This window comes from Lonchura striata, chromosome 11 (assembly GCF_050655825.1).
Source record: "Lonchura striata isolate lonStrDom1 chromosome 11, ASM5065582v1, whole genome shotgun sequence".
NCBI classification, from domain to species: Eukaryota; Metazoa; Chordata; class Aves; order Passeriformes; family Estrildidae; genus Lonchura; species Lonchura striata.
The window spans coordinates 9525705-9545436 of record NC_140713.1 but is presented as its reverse complement, the minus strand read 5'-3'; the positions used below and the strand labels follow the sequence as shown (position 1 = coordinate 9545436).

General features: G+C 36.3%; 1 protein-coding gene across 5 annotated transcripts in view; it reads left to right on the top strand.

Moving 5' to 3' along the window:
* DPY19L3 (dpy-19 like C-mannosyltransferase 3) overlaps nucleotides 1–19732 on the top strand; it is a 34500-nt gene that overhangs the window by 2147 nt on the left and 12621 nt on the right. For all 5 annotated transcript variants that reach the window (XR_014957822.1, XR_002466373.3, XM_021540845.2 and 2 more), the window contains exons 3-15: nucleotides 519–652; nucleotides 6981–7071; nucleotides 7918–8039; nucleotides 8241–8386; nucleotides 10038–10161; nucleotides 10631–10765; nucleotides 12445–12576; nucleotides 13561–13662; nucleotides 14084–14157; nucleotides 14397–14555; nucleotides 16064–16186; nucleotides 16528–16639; nucleotides 17154–17210. Coding sequence is in view for 3 of the 5 variants with exons in the window: in XM_021540845.2 (XP_021396520.2) it covers nucleotides 519–652; nucleotides 6981–7071; nucleotides 7918–8039; nucleotides 8241–8386; nucleotides 10038–10161; nucleotides 10631–10765; nucleotides 12445–12576; nucleotides 13561–13662; nucleotides 14084–14157; nucleotides 14397–14555; nucleotides 16064–16186; nucleotides 16528–16639; nucleotides 17154–17210 (1511 nt within the window). In the remaining 2 variants the exon portion in view is untranslated. The remainder of the gene's footprint in view (nucleotides 1–518; nucleotides 653–6980; nucleotides 7072–7917; nucleotides 8040–8240; nucleotides 8387–10037; nucleotides 10162–10630; nucleotides 10766–12444; nucleotides 12577–13560; nucleotides 13663–14083; nucleotides 14158–14396; nucleotides 14556–16063; nucleotides 16187–16527; nucleotides 16640–17153; nucleotides 17211–19732) is intronic.

Below are 19732 nucleotides of genomic sequence, written 5' to 3'. Positions count from 1 at the left end.
GTAATTCAGAGCATGACCCCACCATCAAAGGCTGCTTTGGCTGCTCTTCAGTCTCTGTGTGGCTATTTAGTGAGGCTACTGAACCTTCACTGTTGTTTTTTACAAAAACTGAGCAACCCCCCACCCCCCCAAAGGCGGCTATTTTTAGACCTTTCTTGTGAATTTCTTGCTTTGTCATCAGTCATGCTGTATTGCTTGAATTTCAAAAGTTCTGGAAGATATTTCAGTTCAGATTTAAAAATTAGTTATGGCATTGAGCTAAATTGTGTAGGATCATCGTGTTCTTAAATTTAAAGTATACCAACTAAAGCACACTTTATTTCCCTTTGTATGTAATTAAAATACTCTGATTTTCCTATTTGAGAAAATAATAACAAAATATGTGTTAAAACCAGGTGTTCTGTTACCTGCAGAATGTAAACTGTATTACCATAGGCAATGGATAAATGGCTTTCCAAAATCCCTGTAGTTTTAACAATATGTTTCACAGTTACAGACTGAAATATTTTGCTTTCAAGATCCTCCAGGTGGAAAGGTGTGGAACATACTCTCAATAACTGTTGGTGGAATTGTTGCCATCTCTCTTGGACTTCTTACTTCTGTTTATGTGGCTACACTGCATGAAAATGACCTGTGGTTTTCCAATATCAAGGTAATAATAATTTTCCTAGTTTCATCAGTGGTTTTGTGGAGTGTTAATATGAGCATTAGTTGAAATTTCTTTTTTTAATTTGTCTTGCAAGCTGCACAATACAAGAATATTTAATTTTTAAAAATTCAATTTAAAAAAAGCTGTGCTGCTGTGCTTCCCTTCCCACTGTACTTCATCAGTTCTATAAATACCTGTCCCCAATTTTTTCTCTAAAAATATTTCTAGAGAGCTTCTTTCTGATTTGTAGCTATGGTTCTTCCAAAAATTGATCTTTATCTACAGTAGAATTTCAACATTTTACTGTATGTTTTTCTATAATCATCTTAATTTTATCGAAAGCAATCTAAAATTAAAATAAAAACCGACAGTTAAAAGAAAAAATTTGCAAAATCCTGGCACACAGTTCCTGAATTGTATTTCCACCGTTGTAATATTATTTTGTAATATAGTTTAGGGACAGTCTCTTGGTATTCAAAATTATTGTTATATAATGTCATCCTTAATGTGCAAACATCAAAACACGTTTCTGCCATTCACTAATGTCAACCCAACTATTCCCAAGATCCAGGACTGACTAGTTTTATCATAGAATCACTGCAGAGAAAATAATGCAGCTGTACCTGCAGTTAAATTTAACCAGAGAAAAGAACAGGTGAGTCATTTCCCTTTCAAATGCCTAAGATCCATTCTCTTAGATCTCTGTATTGTTTTGTTGGAAGATTACATATATTTAACTGGAATAGTTGCCTTGCAATATGTCTTTTCTATGCTACACACTTTTTGTGGCCCAGAAATATTTGTATTCCCCTAATACAAATAATTTGCATTTCCTGCAACAGTTGCTGTTGTATTATACATGTAATATTGTGTTGTGCCCACACTTATCTTCCATTGATTATATAGAAAGATTGTACTCAATTTATTGAAGGTGCACCTTGGGTTTGCCTTTTGTTTCCAAAAGCAAGCAGTGAATAAATTCAAGGTGTTGTGTATTTCCAAGTACAAGCAGGCATGGGCTTGTGGCAATGTATGAACATAATGGATACATCATTTTTATTCTGTCAACTGACCCAGAGGAGCACAGAACTGACTGAAATAAGCAGTTCTGTAGTTGTAATTAAGTTGTCCCCTCAATAGGTGAAACAGTTGTTTTATTTGATAATTACTGTTTTCATTTGAAGTACACTAGAATGCCACTAGATATCAAAACTGAAATAAACCCCTCTCGTTTTTTGTACTCTGGATTCTATTATCTATGTAGGTGTTATTTCATCCCATGGAGGTGATGGATAGCTGGTAACACTGCAACAAGAGCAATTTCAGCCAATTTCAAGGAAAGATTCTAAAAAGCAGTAAGTTCATTTAGCAGCAGGGTAAAGGAGGAAGAGCTGCAGACACTCTCTGGTCTCACTGTCTCTTCTTCAGAGGGATGTGATCTCCACCAGAGCATGCATGTGCAGACTACACAGTGCACATTTTAAACAAAATACTGCTTTAGGAGTAGCAGGGAAGAGTGCATATGAAGAGTCTGAAATTTCCTGCAAAGCTGAGGCAGGAAGGCTCATCCCTATATCTGTAAATCCACAGCTGTGTCTGTGCCTGTGGTCTCTGCAGGGGTATGCACATGGTTTCCAGCACTTCTCAACTGGCTAATCTTGTCATTACAGCACATTCTATATATTAAGAATGATCAGACCCTCAAAAATCACATAGAAAATAAGTGGACAAGGTGCTTTCTTCTCTAACACTTTATAGTTTAGCCAAAGCATGTATTTTTGCAGGTATTAACTGAACTTTGCAAAAGTTTGAAAAGTGTAAGTTCTATTTTAGTTCATACCCCTGCCCAGATTCTGGGAAGGGAGAACTGTAGTCTAATCCTTGCCCCACAATTATTGCATGCCTTGCTTAGTGAAATGCAGAGGTAGTCTCATTTCATTATATTTTCATTAAACATAACCTAGAATAAATGGATACATTCCAAATGCACATCCAATGTTTTATTAACCCCCATGCCTGTGAAATACAGTTGAATATCACCACTGCTCTGCAATATATAAAATAAAAAATCTAAATCAGTTCTATTTCCATGTATTTTAAACTCCTGACTTCAATCACCCTAAATTGGCTGTAAATGGGGAAAATTTGAGGATTTATGTTGCTGAAATCTGATACAAAAATTATATAACAGTGTATTATTCCCCTTAACTTTGTTCCTTTCATCCAATAAGCTACAATTAGTCAGATAAGAATTCATGCCCAGAATGATTTGTGTAGTAACTTAATTAATACAGAGATGTAGTGGGAGACCTGTTTTGTTTTATTTTCTTTTATATGAAGGTACTTTTCTATTTGAGGAAGGTCTGCAGTGTTTTTCTGACACTTTTGCACCAGGCAGATGTTTGTATCTGCACCTTTTAGGTGCAAAAGGTGGAATTTTGTTTCTGAAGACCCTACTGATACATGAACACCACAACTGTGTATTTAAAAAGTAGACAGTTGTACTCAACCCTAAAAATTTGAAGTAAAAAGAGTTTATTATGCAAAGTCATGATTCCTAACTCCTAAATAATTGGGAGTCAGGACTTGCACACACACTTGCAGTGATTGCCTTTCTGTAATTTCAATTGCAATTCATCGAAAGCCAGTTCAGTTTTGGGTGTCTTCCAGCAATGGTTCACCCAAGTAGAAAAACTGTCTGGTCGTTGTTAAACTGTTTTGCTGTATTTTGAATATGGCTTTCAACAGTGCATTGATTTCAGCTGCTGCTCTGTGTGTGAGTCTTGTTCTTGTTTGCTGGTAAATGTGCCTGCTATTATCCATTAGCCATGGTCACAGGAGAAAGATGTACAATTGTTTTCTTACCACAAAAACTGAAAAAGCACAGCTTGAAGAGCGGTTTATGCAATGAAGGAAGTACACAATTGCTCCTTTTATTTTTTTATTTCAAGACTCCCTGAAAGAATGACCAAAAAAACCAAACCAGAAAAGATTCAGCATATCATGACACCTAGTCAGGAGCTGTGTTTGTGTCCCCTTCCAGCAGGGTTCACAGGTTATAATCACTTAAATTGATCAACTAATTTTGAAGAAAAAAATTTGAGTCCCTTCTCATATACATTAAACCAACAAACATTTCTGTTTGTGATAGTGGAAATCAAAACAGATTTCTTATCCAAAAATCTTTCTCAGTTTTCTGTAAATGTTCTGGCATAACGCATCTGAAATGGCTTGTCTATTTTAAGTGATTTTCAGTAGCAGTTTAGTGGCTGCCCCTCCAGTATATCATCTTTTGGGAACAAAATCTACTATGCAAATAACAGTATGGGGGGCCACCTCTCCTGTCAGCCATTGCTTGTCCAAATGCAAATTCTGAAGACACTTTGAACAGGAATAAGCCAAGGCCACAGAGCAAATTAATACTGTAAGAAAAACAGATAAACTTCAGAGCATTCATTTCTTCTTCATGCCTTCTGAGTAAGCATTTAGATACTGTTATTGATTTTTCCTTTGAATAAAATTGCTGCTTGCGGGAAGTTAGGGATGAAAATGCAAAATTGTAAGTCTTTCAGGATAGGAATACTAGAATTTAGTCTGTGAAGTGCTCATATTTTCCCTTTTTACATTTTGAATGCAAACCCAGAGAAGCTGTGGCTGCCCCTGGGTCCCTGGAAATGTCCAGGTTGGACACTGGGGCTTGGAGCAGCCTGGGATAGTGCAGGGGGTGGCACTGGATGGGCTTTCAGGTCCCTTCCAGCCCCAAACAAAATGACTCTATGAAGAAAAGCAGGAAAGAAGTAATGAGAACTGCACAAAGTGATTGCTCACCATGAAGGGAAGGAGGGCATGCAGGACTTTGGCAGTTCTTTAGCCCAGAAGTGCCTGTCGAGGTGTTAGGGGTACTTTTACTCTGGATCACATCTGATCTGGAACATGCCCTCAAACAGATGGGCTTGAGGTTAAACGGCCAGGAAAGCTTTCAAAGGATTAAATATATTTGCTGAAGGCTTGTTCTCAACTGGGACCATTGACAGCAGCTGTGTGTTGAGAAAATTTTCAAATCTTCCTGGTCTTAAATTGAAAAGTAATAAATAGTTTCAATTACGCAAATTTTGTTTTAGCTATCTCAAAAAAAGAAAAGTAATTGGAGCTTTATTTATGCTCATTATTTATAGAAAAACTCAACTCATACTTTGGCTGCTTGCTCAGCATTCTGAAGGACTTGTTTAAGGAGTTTGAGGAATCATAAGCTCCAAAATTTTGCACTGCCCTTGAGAGAAAGTCCTTTGTATTTGGTCATGAAAGCTTAATATTATTAGGATACAATTGCATAAATTGAAATAATAAGCAGCTCTCTGTGTGTCCCAGAGGAATGTGTTCTTTATTTTTCCCTTGGAACAATGATAACTTCTTTGTTAGAACCTCACAAAGGAAATATACAGACAGATAAGCATGTGCTCTCACAATATTTACCCATAAGTCTGTATGTTTTTATTGACATGGAATGCTAGGAAAAGTATAAATTGCTGTAGAACTGGAAAAGTATTTTCAGTGAATAAAACAGATGTTATCTTAGCATGAAACAGATGTAAAACGCACTAGTGTTTGTCTCATAAAGTATAGCATTTGGTTGAATACAGCTGGTGCCAGGATTACAAATTAATCATGTTTGAATGCATTTTTGCTAATTAGATCCCCCTCTGTGTCTTCTCTTTCCCCCCTAATAAATTCCAAATGTTAGCATTCTCTTTTGTTTTTTTCTTTATGAGCATTTAAGAGTCAGCCACTTTTTGGTATCAGAAAACTTTCCAGCAGTGATGAATTTGAAACTAGAGCTTGTTTAAAATCCAGCACTCTCAATTTGCTAAGTGTGTGGCTTTTGGTATGACAATGATTTATATGTCACAGGGCAGCTGTGAGAGTTTAATTCTGAATTTAGATCGAATCACTTGTGGTTTTATCTATTGGCTTCTCAGACCGGAACTAATATTGGTTTGTCAACAATTGACTCCAATAAAACACATGATTTGAGATAAGAACCTCTACTGGGCAACAGAGGAAAGAAGAACATTATTTTTTTTGTCAAGCTTTATGTTAGCTCTGAAATAGAATTGATTCTGCTCCAGCATAGATGTTGGGACTGTATGAGAAAGTTGAAAGTCTTGGGGTTCTGTGCAAGGTTGCATAACAAGAATGGCATTCATACAAGTCTCTGAAAAAGTAATACTCTGCTATTTCAGTAACATTCTTTTGTACAGAAAGATGAATTCATAAGGTTATTTTTATAAATCACACAAATTTTTTAGTGACTTGCATATACCACATATAGGGATTTCACTGGATTTTCAAACCTCGGTATGAACTTTTTCTAAGGGGATAGAGACCTTTTCTAACTTACTGCTTAGGAGATACATTTGCTGGGATGTTATTATACAAATTACGAAAAAGATCACTAATAATAGAATAATTCTGTATAAGACAATTGTTAGTTCTCATCAGATTGGTTGTTTGTGCCATCTTTGTTTTAATGTGGTTGTCCAAAGCCGTGGATCTTCACAACTAATGAGGTAACAAAATTAAGTGCATTCCAAAGCAAAGAGCTTTCAGATCTTACTAGACCCCATCAGCTGCACTATCAGCCAAGAAAAAGGCATAGCTTGAAATGTAACTGGTTTGAAGTGTATCTAGTTTAAATAATTTGAATATTTTAAATTAGAAATTAGTTCACCGCGCCCTAAAGCCAAGTAGAGAGTCCCTTTTCCTTTCACCTGTAATTTAAGAATGAGAGCAATGCCAGCTGCCTTCCTGCAAAAAGCAGTGTTGAACAAGTGGGCAGCAGCATGCCCTGCCAGCTGAAAAATCCCTGGCACCATGGTGCAGCCCCCACACTGAATTAATTGAGCCTTGGGCTGGCAAAGCCATGGAACACAAAGGGATAACTACATCTGGGAGAAAAGGTTAAATCCACAAAGCAGGGATATGCAGCTTTACAGCCCAGCTGTGGGCCACTGTGCTAATCTAAGCTTGTCAAATTGCAAAAAAGTAGTGAAAGGCCTAAAATATTTCCAGGCAGCATATCAGAATCACAAAAAGCTTGTACATTTCCCCAGTTAAAAGAGTCATCTACACCCCAGCTGTCTGCCTCTCACCCTAAGTTGTCCATGTATGTTTACCTTTATTTGAAGTAAATTGCTTAGAATGTGAAACCCAAGGCCTGGAGGCTCTCCGGAGGTCAGTTTCCCTGGTGCAGCAGCAATTGGAGTTGAAGGCAGCTTTGGATGATGCTGAAAAGCAAATGGAAAGTGAATTTACTGTTGAACTTCACTTGCAGGAGGTCGAAAGAGAAATTTCATTCAGAACTGAGTGTGGACTTTATTATTCCTACTACAAACAGATGATTCAGGCTGCTTCCATACAGCAAGGTATTGTAAACTGTAAAGTAAGTTTTGCAGCTATCTATTTGTAGGTTTGATTGGGGTTTTTTTTCCAAATATAATTGAGAACAGGACATACCATAACTATGAAAGATAGTGTAGCAATTGTACTGGAGACAGATTTATTCTGTTCCTGCGCCAGGGAGCCACTAACTTATGGATATAATAAATTTCACCGTGGTGCATTGATTTCTGTGCCACACCTTCACATGCTGATGAAGGCAGTCACTTTGAGGGAGAACTTTCATATCTGTTCAAGTTTCAGCTTGCTGGTTTATTCAGTTTATTACTTTCATTTTTATTCTTCTCTTGTTTAATTTGAGGCATGGGAAGGGGCAATGTTTTTTGCTGTATTCCTGGACAGTAAGTGACACAAGGAGCAGCTTCCAAGGAAGTCATATACAGTGATGGGGCTTTCTCTGACAGTCTCAAGTTTTCTAGATATTTAACTGTTTCTCCTTAGCAATTTTGCTTATACTACACATTTTTCAATAATAACTTCACCTGTGATTAAAGTAGTGCCAATAACAGTTCTCAGGATCCAGAAGGTACCACAGATTCTATGCTGGGGATGGAAGTATAAAAATAAATGTTTTATACACTACTAAATATATAGTACTTGAATTAGCACTGTGAGTCACACTTGAAGCAGGGAAGCTGAAGACCTCAGAAGGTCATGTTGATTCAGAGGTAATATGTTCTGAATCATTGACTGAAAGTTTGCAGTGTCTGATGAGAAATCCTAAAATACCTTTGAAAAAGTTATTCACTGTTCAAATGAAGATGGAGAGGGAAAATGACAATCTCCTATTTCAATTTCTCTTTATCATTAAGGTTTACATGGTTTAGTATATGACAATAAAACTGAATCTGTGAGGACAATTAACATACTTGAAAGAATGAATGTTTACCAGGAGGTGTTTCTCAGCATTCTGTATAGGATTCTTCCAATTCAGGTAGGCATTTATTTATGGCTTTAGATTGTAAGTGCATTATGAAGATTGCGCAGTGCATCATAGCTCTCCTTTGTAGATATTTTCTAATTAGAAATATTCCTGATACCTTTTTAATTTGTAAAAGCAAAACCTAATTCATACTAAGTATAATCCCCCCCGTGAGTGTTTTAATGTCAACATCAGTATTCTTGTGTTTTACAGCAATACCTAGAGCCTGTTTATTTTTATATCTACACTTTGTTTGGACTTCAGGCAGTTTATGTCATTGCTCTGTATGTAACAAGCTGGCTTCTTAGTGGAACATGGCTTTCAGGGTTGTTGACAGCTTGCTGGTATATTACAAACAGGTAAGTCAGATGAAACATTTAATCTTTCTAAAATTTTACCTAGTTTCAAAGGTAAGGCATTAAAGCTTTAACTGCATGATTAATTGGACAAAACATGAAACTATAAGGCCTCTTTCCAATTGGACAGAAAATGGAAAGCATATTTAAATAACAAAAAATAATTAGAAAATAATCAGAAATGAGCTGGTGTATCAGACTGGGTTTTTAAAGATGCTGGAAGTTTGAGTAGAAAATTTTGTCTTAAAGTAGTCTCTGAAAATGGACTACATCTTTCAGATGTGTCTGGAGCTCCAGGTGATGTACCATGTCTTATCCAGCCTAGGATCTCTCAGGTGTTAAAACACCTGCATGGAAGCCCTTCAGGTGTCTCCTCACTGGCCCACACCTGCCTCCAGGGGTTCCTTCCACAACCTCAGCTCATCTGAAGTTCAGCTTCTCTCTCCCCTTATTCCTGTAGCCACTTCCTGCTCTAAGCCTCAGGGAAAAAACATGGTAATTGAACTGTTCTAGTGCTTTATCACTTGGAGAATTACCAGTTTGGAGATAGAAACCTAAGAAGTGGCTTTATGCCAGAATTAAGCTGCTGGCATGAAGCTAAGACTGGTGACATTGGCTGTTACCTGGAAATTGCTCAAGAAAATAAAAGTACAGTCTTGGTTCTACCAGAAATGTTTGATATGTTAATGAACAGCTCTGAAGGAATTTTTCTGCAAGCACTGACACTACAGAATAATTACTGGTGTATGGAGGCAAGATGTTTCTTTCTCCAAATATAAAAGTAATTAAAAGCCACATGCAATGTACAGTATTTCACACATTTCTTTCATGAGGTCATCTCTTCCATTTACAGAATATCTGGAGCAAATTTGTCCATCTTTCTGATAATTGGTGAAGAGTGAGAGCTTGTTTCCTTTATGCAATATAATAAGTGCATAGAATGGATTTGGATAAAGCCTTTCTGTTCAGAGTAATTACATCTGAGACTACTGAATAATTCCATTTAGACACGTTCTTTCTCCAGCTAGGCATGTCTCAGATATGTCGCCTACTTGCCTTTTTAGCAAATATTTCCTCTACACCAGGAAAAAGAGAATCCTTTGTTTTTAGCTTTTAAATCAGGTTTTGCAAATGACCATCCTTTGGGGAATTTTTCCATAACATACTTCATATGTTCAAAAACTTCAAAAAATGACCAAAACCTCATAATCAATTAAACTGTCTTCATGTTCAAGTTATTGGGATCACAGTAAAAATTATGTCCTGTTTTATTCTTACATGTGCATTTGCAAAGCAAAAAATGAAGTAATGTGACTTTTCATGTGGAAATCCACAAGCTGTATTTTGTGAGTGCTTTTAGTTTGGGGTGTATTTGTCATTTCTAAATTACCCAAGCTATGTAATCCATAGTGTATGTTTTTTACAGTTAGTGAAACTGAAGTACATCATTTGAGATGCAGAAACAATGGATAACTTGCAGAACCTTTGTAGTGATTTATTTTCAGGACCAGGTGTGTTGAAGGAATTGGATTGTAGAGCCTCCATTTTTATAAAAAAGGAGTTAAAATAGCACAAAGATGTTTGTCATTGCAAGCTGTCTGTCACCAAGTGTTTGCTTGATTTTAAATTTGAGAAACTCTCTTGTTTTGTACAGAGTAGATACTACAAGGGTAGAATTCACCATTCCTTTAAGGGAGAACTGGGCACTGCCATTCTTTGCTGTTCAGATAGCAGCCATCACATACCTATTCAGAAATCATCTACAGCCTGCTCAACAAGTGAGTATTTCTGACAAGTATGACATAATAAACTCAGTAACAGAGAACTGGCCTGATCTGCAAGAATAAAGCAAAAGGGTGATACAGTTCCTTTGACCCACCGTTGAGTTTCCATTCCTCATTTTGATCAAGTAACTGCTATTTATACCACAGTAAAACAAGTATTGCATTTTAATCTGGGGGATGGAACTATCTGAGATCTCACTGTTTGATTGCAGATGGTATTACAGTAATAAAACACAGGCATAAGTCAAGAATTTGTAACTCTAATAAAATGTTTGTTATCCTCCAAGCTGTTATTGCAGTTAGAAGATTTGGTGTTTTAAAAGTGGTTTAAAATAAAACCAGATTGAGATGAGCTTTGGTTTGGTTTCTTTGGGGTTTTTTTTTTTTCTGGGTTTTTTTTTTTTTTCCTTGATTTTTTGTGTTTTAACAAAGAAAATGATAAAACTTTGTTCCCTCCTTCCAGAGGCTCACACTCATGGCTGTATTCATAGCAACATTTCTCTTTAGCCTGACTTGGCAGTTTAACCAGTTTATGATGCTGATACAAGCATTGGCATTGTTCATACTGGACTGCTTGGACATGCTTCCCACAGCAAAGGTAACTTTCTCTTTGAAAGAACCTACTTTTGTTTCTTTGTCTTCATAAAGCTAACAGTTTTGAAGTTGTTTTCCTAAGCAGTGGCCTGAATGCCCAGAAGAATACAGATAATGCTGTGTGCCTTGTGCTTTGAAGTAATCTCAGTGTATAAACCCTGCAAGTGTAAATGTGCATGATGGAAACAATGCCATTTCTGGTTTTTGTTCACTCGAACCTAGTTCATGTCTATTTAATTTTTGTCTACTTTTGTTTAGACACTATTTGACTCTTCCAAACATCATCCTAACAGTTGATCTGATACCACTTTAGCATGGCCAGCTTTAGTATGGCCTCTCAAAGCTGCCAGAAGAAGAAAGTACCACAGGAAATCTTTGTGTAAGCTGAAGTCAAAGCAGTGTATGAATTTTGCCTCAAGCATTGCACATTCTTATTTGCCAGTCAGGGCCAAGCTCTGTGCACAGGAAGAAGATGCAGAACACCAGGTTGCTGGGGAGAAGCAGTTGTCTTGCCTGCATTGACATTCACCACAGAATAACAGCATTGCCCCTGCTGTGTTGCTGAGCAGGATAAGCCAGAAAATAAAACAAGTCTTACTAAGAAGGTCAGGGATCATTGACAGTCAATCTTACAAAACAGAAATGTACTGTAGAAGATGAAAACACTGTCTTTGACATAAACATTGCTGTGAAATTCTGCCAAGATCATTTTAGGCATGGTGAAAGTTTGCAGTGTTTGAAAAAGGTTCTAACTTTAGGAAAGGTTACAGGAGGATGAAGAGTAATTAATGTAAATTCATTTTAAATTTGAAGCAGACTTGAACTTTACAGATTGTATTAATTTAACTGAAAATTAGTATGGTGCCTGCATATCAAGATAAATGTGACTTACTTAAGTTTCTGAACTCTTCATTATATCAGCAGCTGCAAGCTGAAGTCAACATTTAATGTGACTGGTCAGCTGCCTTAAAAGTCAGCAAATTACCAGCTTCATCCTGAGTTATTCCAAAACAGACTCACCAGACTATGTCTGTACTCATTTTCAAAAAAGCACTACGTAGAATTCTTGGAGTTTATTGGGCTCTTAGATACTGATTTACACCACTGCTGTAACACTAGACTGCACTTCGGAGGTAAAATATATATTTTGGTACCACTGTGTCAGAAAATCAGCTGGGGTTTAGGTTTTACATTGAGCTGAACATTGATCAGAGTTTAGCATAATCCAAAAGGGATTATACTCAACTATTTCTGAAAAATTTGAGAAGGCAGGTGATGTTTCTGTGGTGAACTGCACTGAGCCATAACTCTTCAGTCATAAAGACACCACAGAGGCTACAGAAACATTTCTTGGACTAAAGAAAATAAAAACATCTTCCAAATATTAAGTAACTAATATTTTCCTCACACTGCAGTTACAATCACCTATAATCAGTAGTTAATCTGCTTGAGTATAGGATCAGGCTTCCTTAAGTATAAAATGGACGTAAAATATTAACCTAAGTAGTTCAAGACATAAATATAAAAAGGATACAGTAATGGCTTTAAATGTAATGATTTACTGCAAGATGATACATTATTTGCAAGAATAATTGATGTTGAAATAAATTCTAAAGCATATTCAGAGAAAAGCACCTGTGACTGTATAGTTTTGTAGACATAAAAATCTCATTATTGTTACAGGTTACATGGCTCTATATCATTCAGATTTCTGGGTTACTGCTGGTCTGTGTCCTACAGTTCTTCAATTCTATGATTCTTGGATCATTACTTATAAGTTTTAATGTTTCTGTCTTAATAGCAAGAACAATCCAGGTAGGTACCAAAATACTTCTTTAGTACTAAATAAAGAGCATTTTTATATGTGTGTGTGTGTGAATGAGTAATTTAGATGCATTATAATTTTCATTTAGTAATAATAATTAGAGGAATTACTATAGCATACAGCAACCAAAACATTGCCTGATCAAATAATGATTTCCATTACATTAACTGCAGCTTAACCAAGCACATCAGACATCATAATTCCATGATTGCTATTAACATTAATGATTGTGCAAGCTGCAGTTTGGATCCTGAAAAAAAAAAAATGCATAAATGGACTTTACACCTGTTTCAGCAGGACTTGGCTTGCATTTATGGATCTGCCTCCAACAAAATAATCTGTAACAACTAGGACAGCTAGGCTCATGTCGAGTTCAGCTTCCTGAAATCCATTGTTTCTTTCAAAGTTTAGGGTTTTTTTACTGTAGTTACAGTTCTTTTTCTTTCTGATTCTGACATTGGTGACAGTCCCTGACCACAAGAAAGGAGTTTACAGGGCCATTCCTATTGTGTGCACCTATTCCCAGTCACCTGTGGACAGCTTATCTGGATCTGGAGCTTGTAACTGGAAAATTGCTCAAAACCCTATCAACTGATGGAGCCAGAAAATCCTTTCTCATGTTTAGTGGAAGGTATAATGAGTAGGTATTTCAAAAGGCACACAAGATTGTGGAAATTAGGGAATAAGTTCTGTAAGTATGCTAGGGCTGCTGCCAAAGAAAGACTTTTTGGTTGCTTCCAAAACTCTGCCAGATCAAAGCTTTTAAGATACTGTCTCTTCAGTTTTGTGCAAGAAGTATATTTTTATTCTGGCTGCTTGCTTCTGTGTGCATTTTTGCTTAAATTACCCTAATGCAAATTTGGTGCTGCTCAAGACTAGCAGATCACAGTTGTTTAAAATACCCTGTATGCTTTTGTTTCAAATGCATTAAAAAAAAAAAAAGGACTGAAATACTGATATTTTCTTCTTTGTAGAAAAACCTAAAAAAGGGTGGCTTGCTTAATAGGTTTGGGAAGCTTATCCTCCATGTTCTACTAGTCCTGTGCTTGACTCTTCTAATAAATAAATTCATTAAGGTAGGCAAATAATTTTTAATATCAAAAATTACACATTGTATTATGTTAAAAGCTATTTGTTAACCACCTACAGGAATATCATTAAACAAAAACTGCAGTGAAATTTTTCTGCATCTCAGAAACTGCATTTTAGAAATTAAAGATCATTCTGCTAATCCTTGGTTAACACCAGGTAATTGGTGTTAACTTGGAGCTCACCTGTAATTTTATATCAGTTGTAGATCTATACTGTTGAGCATTTGCAAAGATTTTCACTGAGTTTTCAATTAATGCAGTTAAAACTGAATGCTTCTTTGATTGCAAAACACCCATCTTAGTAAGCCTCTGTTGCTTTACAGTTTCATTTAAATGAAAAAAGCTGTTTATTGTGCCACATTTTTTATATTTTAAATATAATTTCCTTTCTCTTCCCCCCTTGTAGAAAATTCTTAATCTTGAGTCAGATGAGCATATATTCAAATTCCTGAAAGCAAAATTTGGATTTGGAGCAACAAGGTATGATTTAGCTGCAGTTTTGCTTTTTGGTGTGACTTCTTTAATTGCTTTCAGGTTGTTCCTATTTCAAATGTGTGCAATAAATCAAAGTTTTACCTCATGTTTGTGTTATACTTGCCTTAAAAATAATCTGCACAACTGTGGCTTTATAATTTCTTGAGAAGAAAGGAAACTTTGATCATTTTTGACATCAAGTTATGAAATACATGATGGACAAAGGTGTTTTGGTTTTTTTTTAGAGATTTTGATGCTAACCTGTATCTTTGTGAAGAAGCCTTTGGTTTGCTACCTTTAAATACTTTCTCAAGACTCTCCAGTACATTACTTTTTTATGTCTATGGATTTGTTCTCTTCCTTCTGACAGTAGCAGCTGTAATTGTTGCCTTTCGGAACCTCAGGTAAATACAGTTTTAAGAAAATTCACATTTTTATCAATTTTCTTCAGCTGACTGAGGAACTGACAGGTGAACAGAGCAGCAAACACAGCATTGCTTTGCACAGCTACTGAGGGGTGGGGTGTATGAGAGCGAAATCAGGCAGAATAAATAACTTCCAATTGAAGCTAAAAATGTAACCGAAGGAACATCCTTCCCTAGATTCAGTCAAGCTCTTTGCTGCTGAAGTTTTGCAGTATGTATAATGTTGGTTGGGTTTTTTGGGATGAGGAGAAGCAGGGGAAGGGTGTTTTTATCTAAAACAATGTTAGTTTGTTTAGTTCATCCCATCTTCCCTGTGCAAAGCACTCCAAATCACAGATTTCCCAGGTGTTAGCCTCAAACTGCCCAGAAATGAGCTGGAATATTCTGTGCTGCACTTTGTGATCTGTGTGAAGGGGCAGGAGCTGTAACTGCATCATTGCTGGCAGTTCCCAGCTAATCTGTGGGATTTTGAGGTATCTACAGAGCACAGAAGAAAATCGGAAGAAATGTTATTTTTTAAAAAAGGCTTAATTATAGAGCTCTCAGTTTACTTGTACAACCTGGGCAAAAGGTAGAAGGGATCATATAAAACTTGATTAAGCAAAAATTCAAGGAGTGTCACCTGACTAGTGTCACTATCAGAGATTTTAGGGAAGACTGGATAAAAAGGAGAGAGAACAAGAGAAAGGAGATTATCCAAGATATTCCAAAGCTATGTTATGGCAATTACATATTACAGTAGTAATTGTCAGATGTCAGTAATATGTAAATAGTTTTGGTAGTATTCAACCAGCCTCTTCAGAAACTTACTGGATCAGTCAATTTTCAAAATAAAGATTCTGCAGCTCTTATTTTCTGTAAGCCTAGATGTAATCCCAAACATGTCCCTAATTTTTAATGCATTTATCTCACTTATCCCCTGCTCTTAAAAAAGAAAACCCCACAAACTGAAGCAGCTTCTTTTTTTTTTCTTCTTTTTTTTTTTCTTTTTTTTTTTCTTTTTTTTTTGAAGGGCCCTCCACATATATTCACAAGGCTAGACACCTCAAGCAATAGCCACTCCCTTCAGGGCTCGTTTTCCCAAACTCTGCTTCCAGTCTTTGGCTTTAGTAACATCCAGACATACCAGCACAACCCCACAAATCACAGTTAAATTCTTCACTCTCATCAAAAGCCCTCTGAAAATGGGAGTAGCTGCTTCAAAAAAGAAGCCAAGCTTGCCTTGCTGTAAACAATTTTATCTCATTATTCTAATGAAGTTGATGTAAAATTGCATTTCCAGAAATCTGCACATGAAAAGAAATACCTGATGCTGCATCAAGTTGATGGCATCAGGCTAAATTAGATCATAGATACAATAGAAGGTTGTGGGCTCATAGCAATGGTTGTTGTTTCTGGCCTCAGAAAGATCCAGAGCTTTTTAAAATGCAGATAATTATATTAAATATATTACGCAACCTAATATAACACTTTTTTTCTTCAATTAGTGGTTCAGATCAAGTCCATTTTAAGGGAAAAAAGGAAGAATATACAGTGACACTGAAGCCTGATGCTGCCTACAGCTTAGTTCACACAGTTCTTTTTGGATGTCTGGCATTAAGCACAATGAGGTATATGTTTTTGATTCTACTAAGGGCTTGTTCACATGATTGAGTCTATTTTTATAAGAGTGTAAAATATGTTGACCACAAATTGATAGGATCATGAACCTTCTTTATCTCCCTAGAGTGTTTCTGTTTGTAGACTGAGGCATTTCCCAAATTCTGCCAGAAAGAATAGAAGTTTGGGAACAGAGATGTTCTGAAGCATGCATAGCAAAGTGCAGTGTCAGTCCTGTGCTCAGTTTTTTCAGAAGCATGAAAGTCCAAGAAAACTGCATTCAGAATTTCTCTAGACATTAACTGCTCTCACAAGCAGCTTTGCAGAGCTCCAAATGCTTGTGTTCTTTCAGGATGAAGTACCTCTGGACATCCCACATGTGTGTATTTGCATCCTTTGGCCTGTGCAGTACAGAGGTTTGGAAACTCATCCTCAAGTGTCTCCATCTCTACACGTCCCAGAGGGTGAGCACTGCCTTTCATCCACTGGGCTTTGGGCTGCATCTGAACCAAGTCAAGGCTCAGGGTTGAATATTGCTTTAGTTCTCTCAAACCAGGTATCTCTGCTGGATGTTTGTATAGATTTAGTAAGTGAAATGGATTTTCTGCTGGTTTCTATATTCAACAATTCCGATGGAATACACTAGATGGCAATATAGATGTGGCTGTGAAAAATAACTATAATTTTACTAAAAAAGTCTCCATATTAAGAAATCGTCAACAGTCTGAGACGACCATTGCAGTCAATTATATTGAGTGACAATATTTTCCACCTTGTAGAATACAGATTTAAAGATATGTCCATCTTTTGTGATGGGTCTGTAGTTAGGGTTTTACTTGAAAATAAAATCAGAATATGGGATTAAAATTCAGTCTCTTAAATTCCACTACATTAAATATTTCAGATATCAATACATTAAAAATTAAGTCTATTAAATGTATCATCAAAATAACCTTTTTTTTTTTCAATTTCTCATAGACACAGGTGATTAAGTATTCTATACCAATAATTACATTACTGTACATTTCATTTAAGGTAAGAATTTTTTTTCTCAGTGTTTTGGCATATTTTAGTTGCATTAAATTTTTTCTTTCTCCTAGAAGGTTTGTCTTATTAGAACCACATACAAGAATTGCAACTGAATTTTAAAAATGAGGATAGCTGTGCATATGGAATTGCCTGTGAAGGATCAGTTGGGCTTATTTGATCCACATAAGATAATAGATACAAGTGTTTATCTGATTGTATGTGTAAGTAGCAGGTGTTATTTAAATGCATGATTTTATGGAAATGGGGGTTGTCTCTTTTGGTTTTAACTAAGTTGTGGATAAAATGCAGATTGTCACATTGTGTCATGATTTGCAGGAGCAGAAATAATCATAATCTCTACTACTGTGCCTCATCTCATATGTTCTAAAGTTCAGAATTATTAAATAGTCAAGTACCTGGTTTGTCTTGTCTGTTCCAGAAATAGAATATTATTATTGTCAAACACTTAACTGTAACTGCATAAAACATACCTAAATCAGTAACATGTACAAGATTATCAGTCATAGTAGTGAGATTTAGAGCACTGATTTAATGAGGAAACCATTCTTCTAATCTGTAGTCACAAAGACAAAAAATTCAGAGTCTGCTTTGATGGAGTAGTTGTTTCTGCAATAACTAGTCTGAGATGAAAATACATCCGTTAAATAATTCCCTTGAAAAAAAAGATTCATTTCATTGTTGCAGTTTGAAAGGCTGTAGTGAAGCAGTTAAGAAAGCTGCTAACAGAGTTCACTCCAGTATTGTGTTCCCCTCTAAAACTGAAATAGAAAGTCAAAAAATACTGTTTTAAACTTAAATTGTCTTATTGTTCTGTTAGAGAACTCTTTTTGTCCACTGATGTGACTGTTAGGAAGTCATTTGCCATTTTCACCATCTCTGATATGACAGAAACAATGCCATTTCTTCTGACAGGGGGGATAACCAAGAGCATGACATTCTGATAGTCTAATGTGACATCACTAGGAATGATTTTCCTCTCACTCTTCATAAGCAGATGTAAATTCTGTCAGATTCAATTCTGAAGTCAACAGAAACCACTGATTTCATGGGCTTTTGAGCAGTCATTAGTTGTGCTCAGTCTGCTTGAAAAGCATCATTTTCATGTTTCTTTTAAATAGATGAAATAATTTTTATTGACATTAAAAATACTATATTTCAAATTTCTTAGTAGGAATGTGAAATTTGTCACCTCTCAGTCGTTTTTTGTCCTGAGTCAGTTCTTGCAGTTGAGCTGCCAGCAGAGTGGCTCTCTGTGGATCTTTTCTGCAAAGCTGCTAGAGTTGATGAGAAGCCTGAGGGAATCACAGAATATTCTGAGCTGGAAGGGACCCACAAGGCTCTTGTCCCAGGTGCCTTGGCAGTGGTCAGACAAGAATACTTGGAGAGACATCCAGAAAGTACCCATTGCTCCTTTGAGAGTGTGGTTTTATATTCTCTCTCTAAAACCTTATAAACAGACAGTGGAAGGAGATTTTTGGAACACAGACTTAGTTCTCTTTCTCTTTTCCAGACAAAATTTATCTGTTCAAATCACTGCTCAGATTGCAAGGGCAGTTTCTCTGTACACGACAAAGTGTTAACTGGCCATCAGGGCTGGTTTTCTTGAATTTGTAGGAGGTCAGCTTGGTGTTTCATTATCTTTTATATTTGTCAGAAGAACTATTCCACAGTGCAGTTCCTCAAAATAGGACTTTCATGGGATTATTAACCTAATCCTGAATAAGCCAATGAAAGCCTCTTTTGAGGCATGTGGTTACTACTACAGCCCCAAATACATCACTTGAACGAAAATTTATTGAGATGCAGCTGCAGCTACAGTGCTGGCTTTCTTTCAGATTTCAGGTACAGGATGTTTTGAGACCTGTAAGACATCTGTATTCCTGTTTATGTGTGATTTTCATTATATATATATGCAAACATCTTTCATATAAAGTGAAAAGCTGAAGTATTTTCATGCTACTTCATCTGTGCTGCAGATAACACAACACATGCATAAAGCAGTACCAAGTAGCATTTATGTTTCATTTCCTGCACTTTTTAGGTAGGCTTCACCTTTATCTGTGTTCATTGTATTTTAACTTCACAGTACTGCTCATCAATTTTTGTTTGCATGTCAATAATTTCTGAATAAATTATTGATACTTAAGGTGAGATCCTGAGCTTGAGCATTCTAATTCCAAGGATTGCCAAATAATCTTGATTTCTCTCTAAGCGTAAACTCTCTATTCCTATTACTTCTGCAGCTGCATTTTTATCTTCACCCCAGCCAAGTCCTTTTGCTCCAAACATGGACATTTATGCAACATATACCCATGATCTGAGCAGTCTTTGGGTGTACTGAACAGCTTCAGTTCAGGGCTAACTTAAGCCACTTGACAACTGCTTTCTTTTCCTGAAGACTTTGACCCCAGAGACAAGCACTGTTACAAGTTGGAAACATCTTTCACATTTCCCTCTCTCTTCTGAGCAGTTTGTTACATCCCTTATGTGCTCCATCTGTTGTTTTT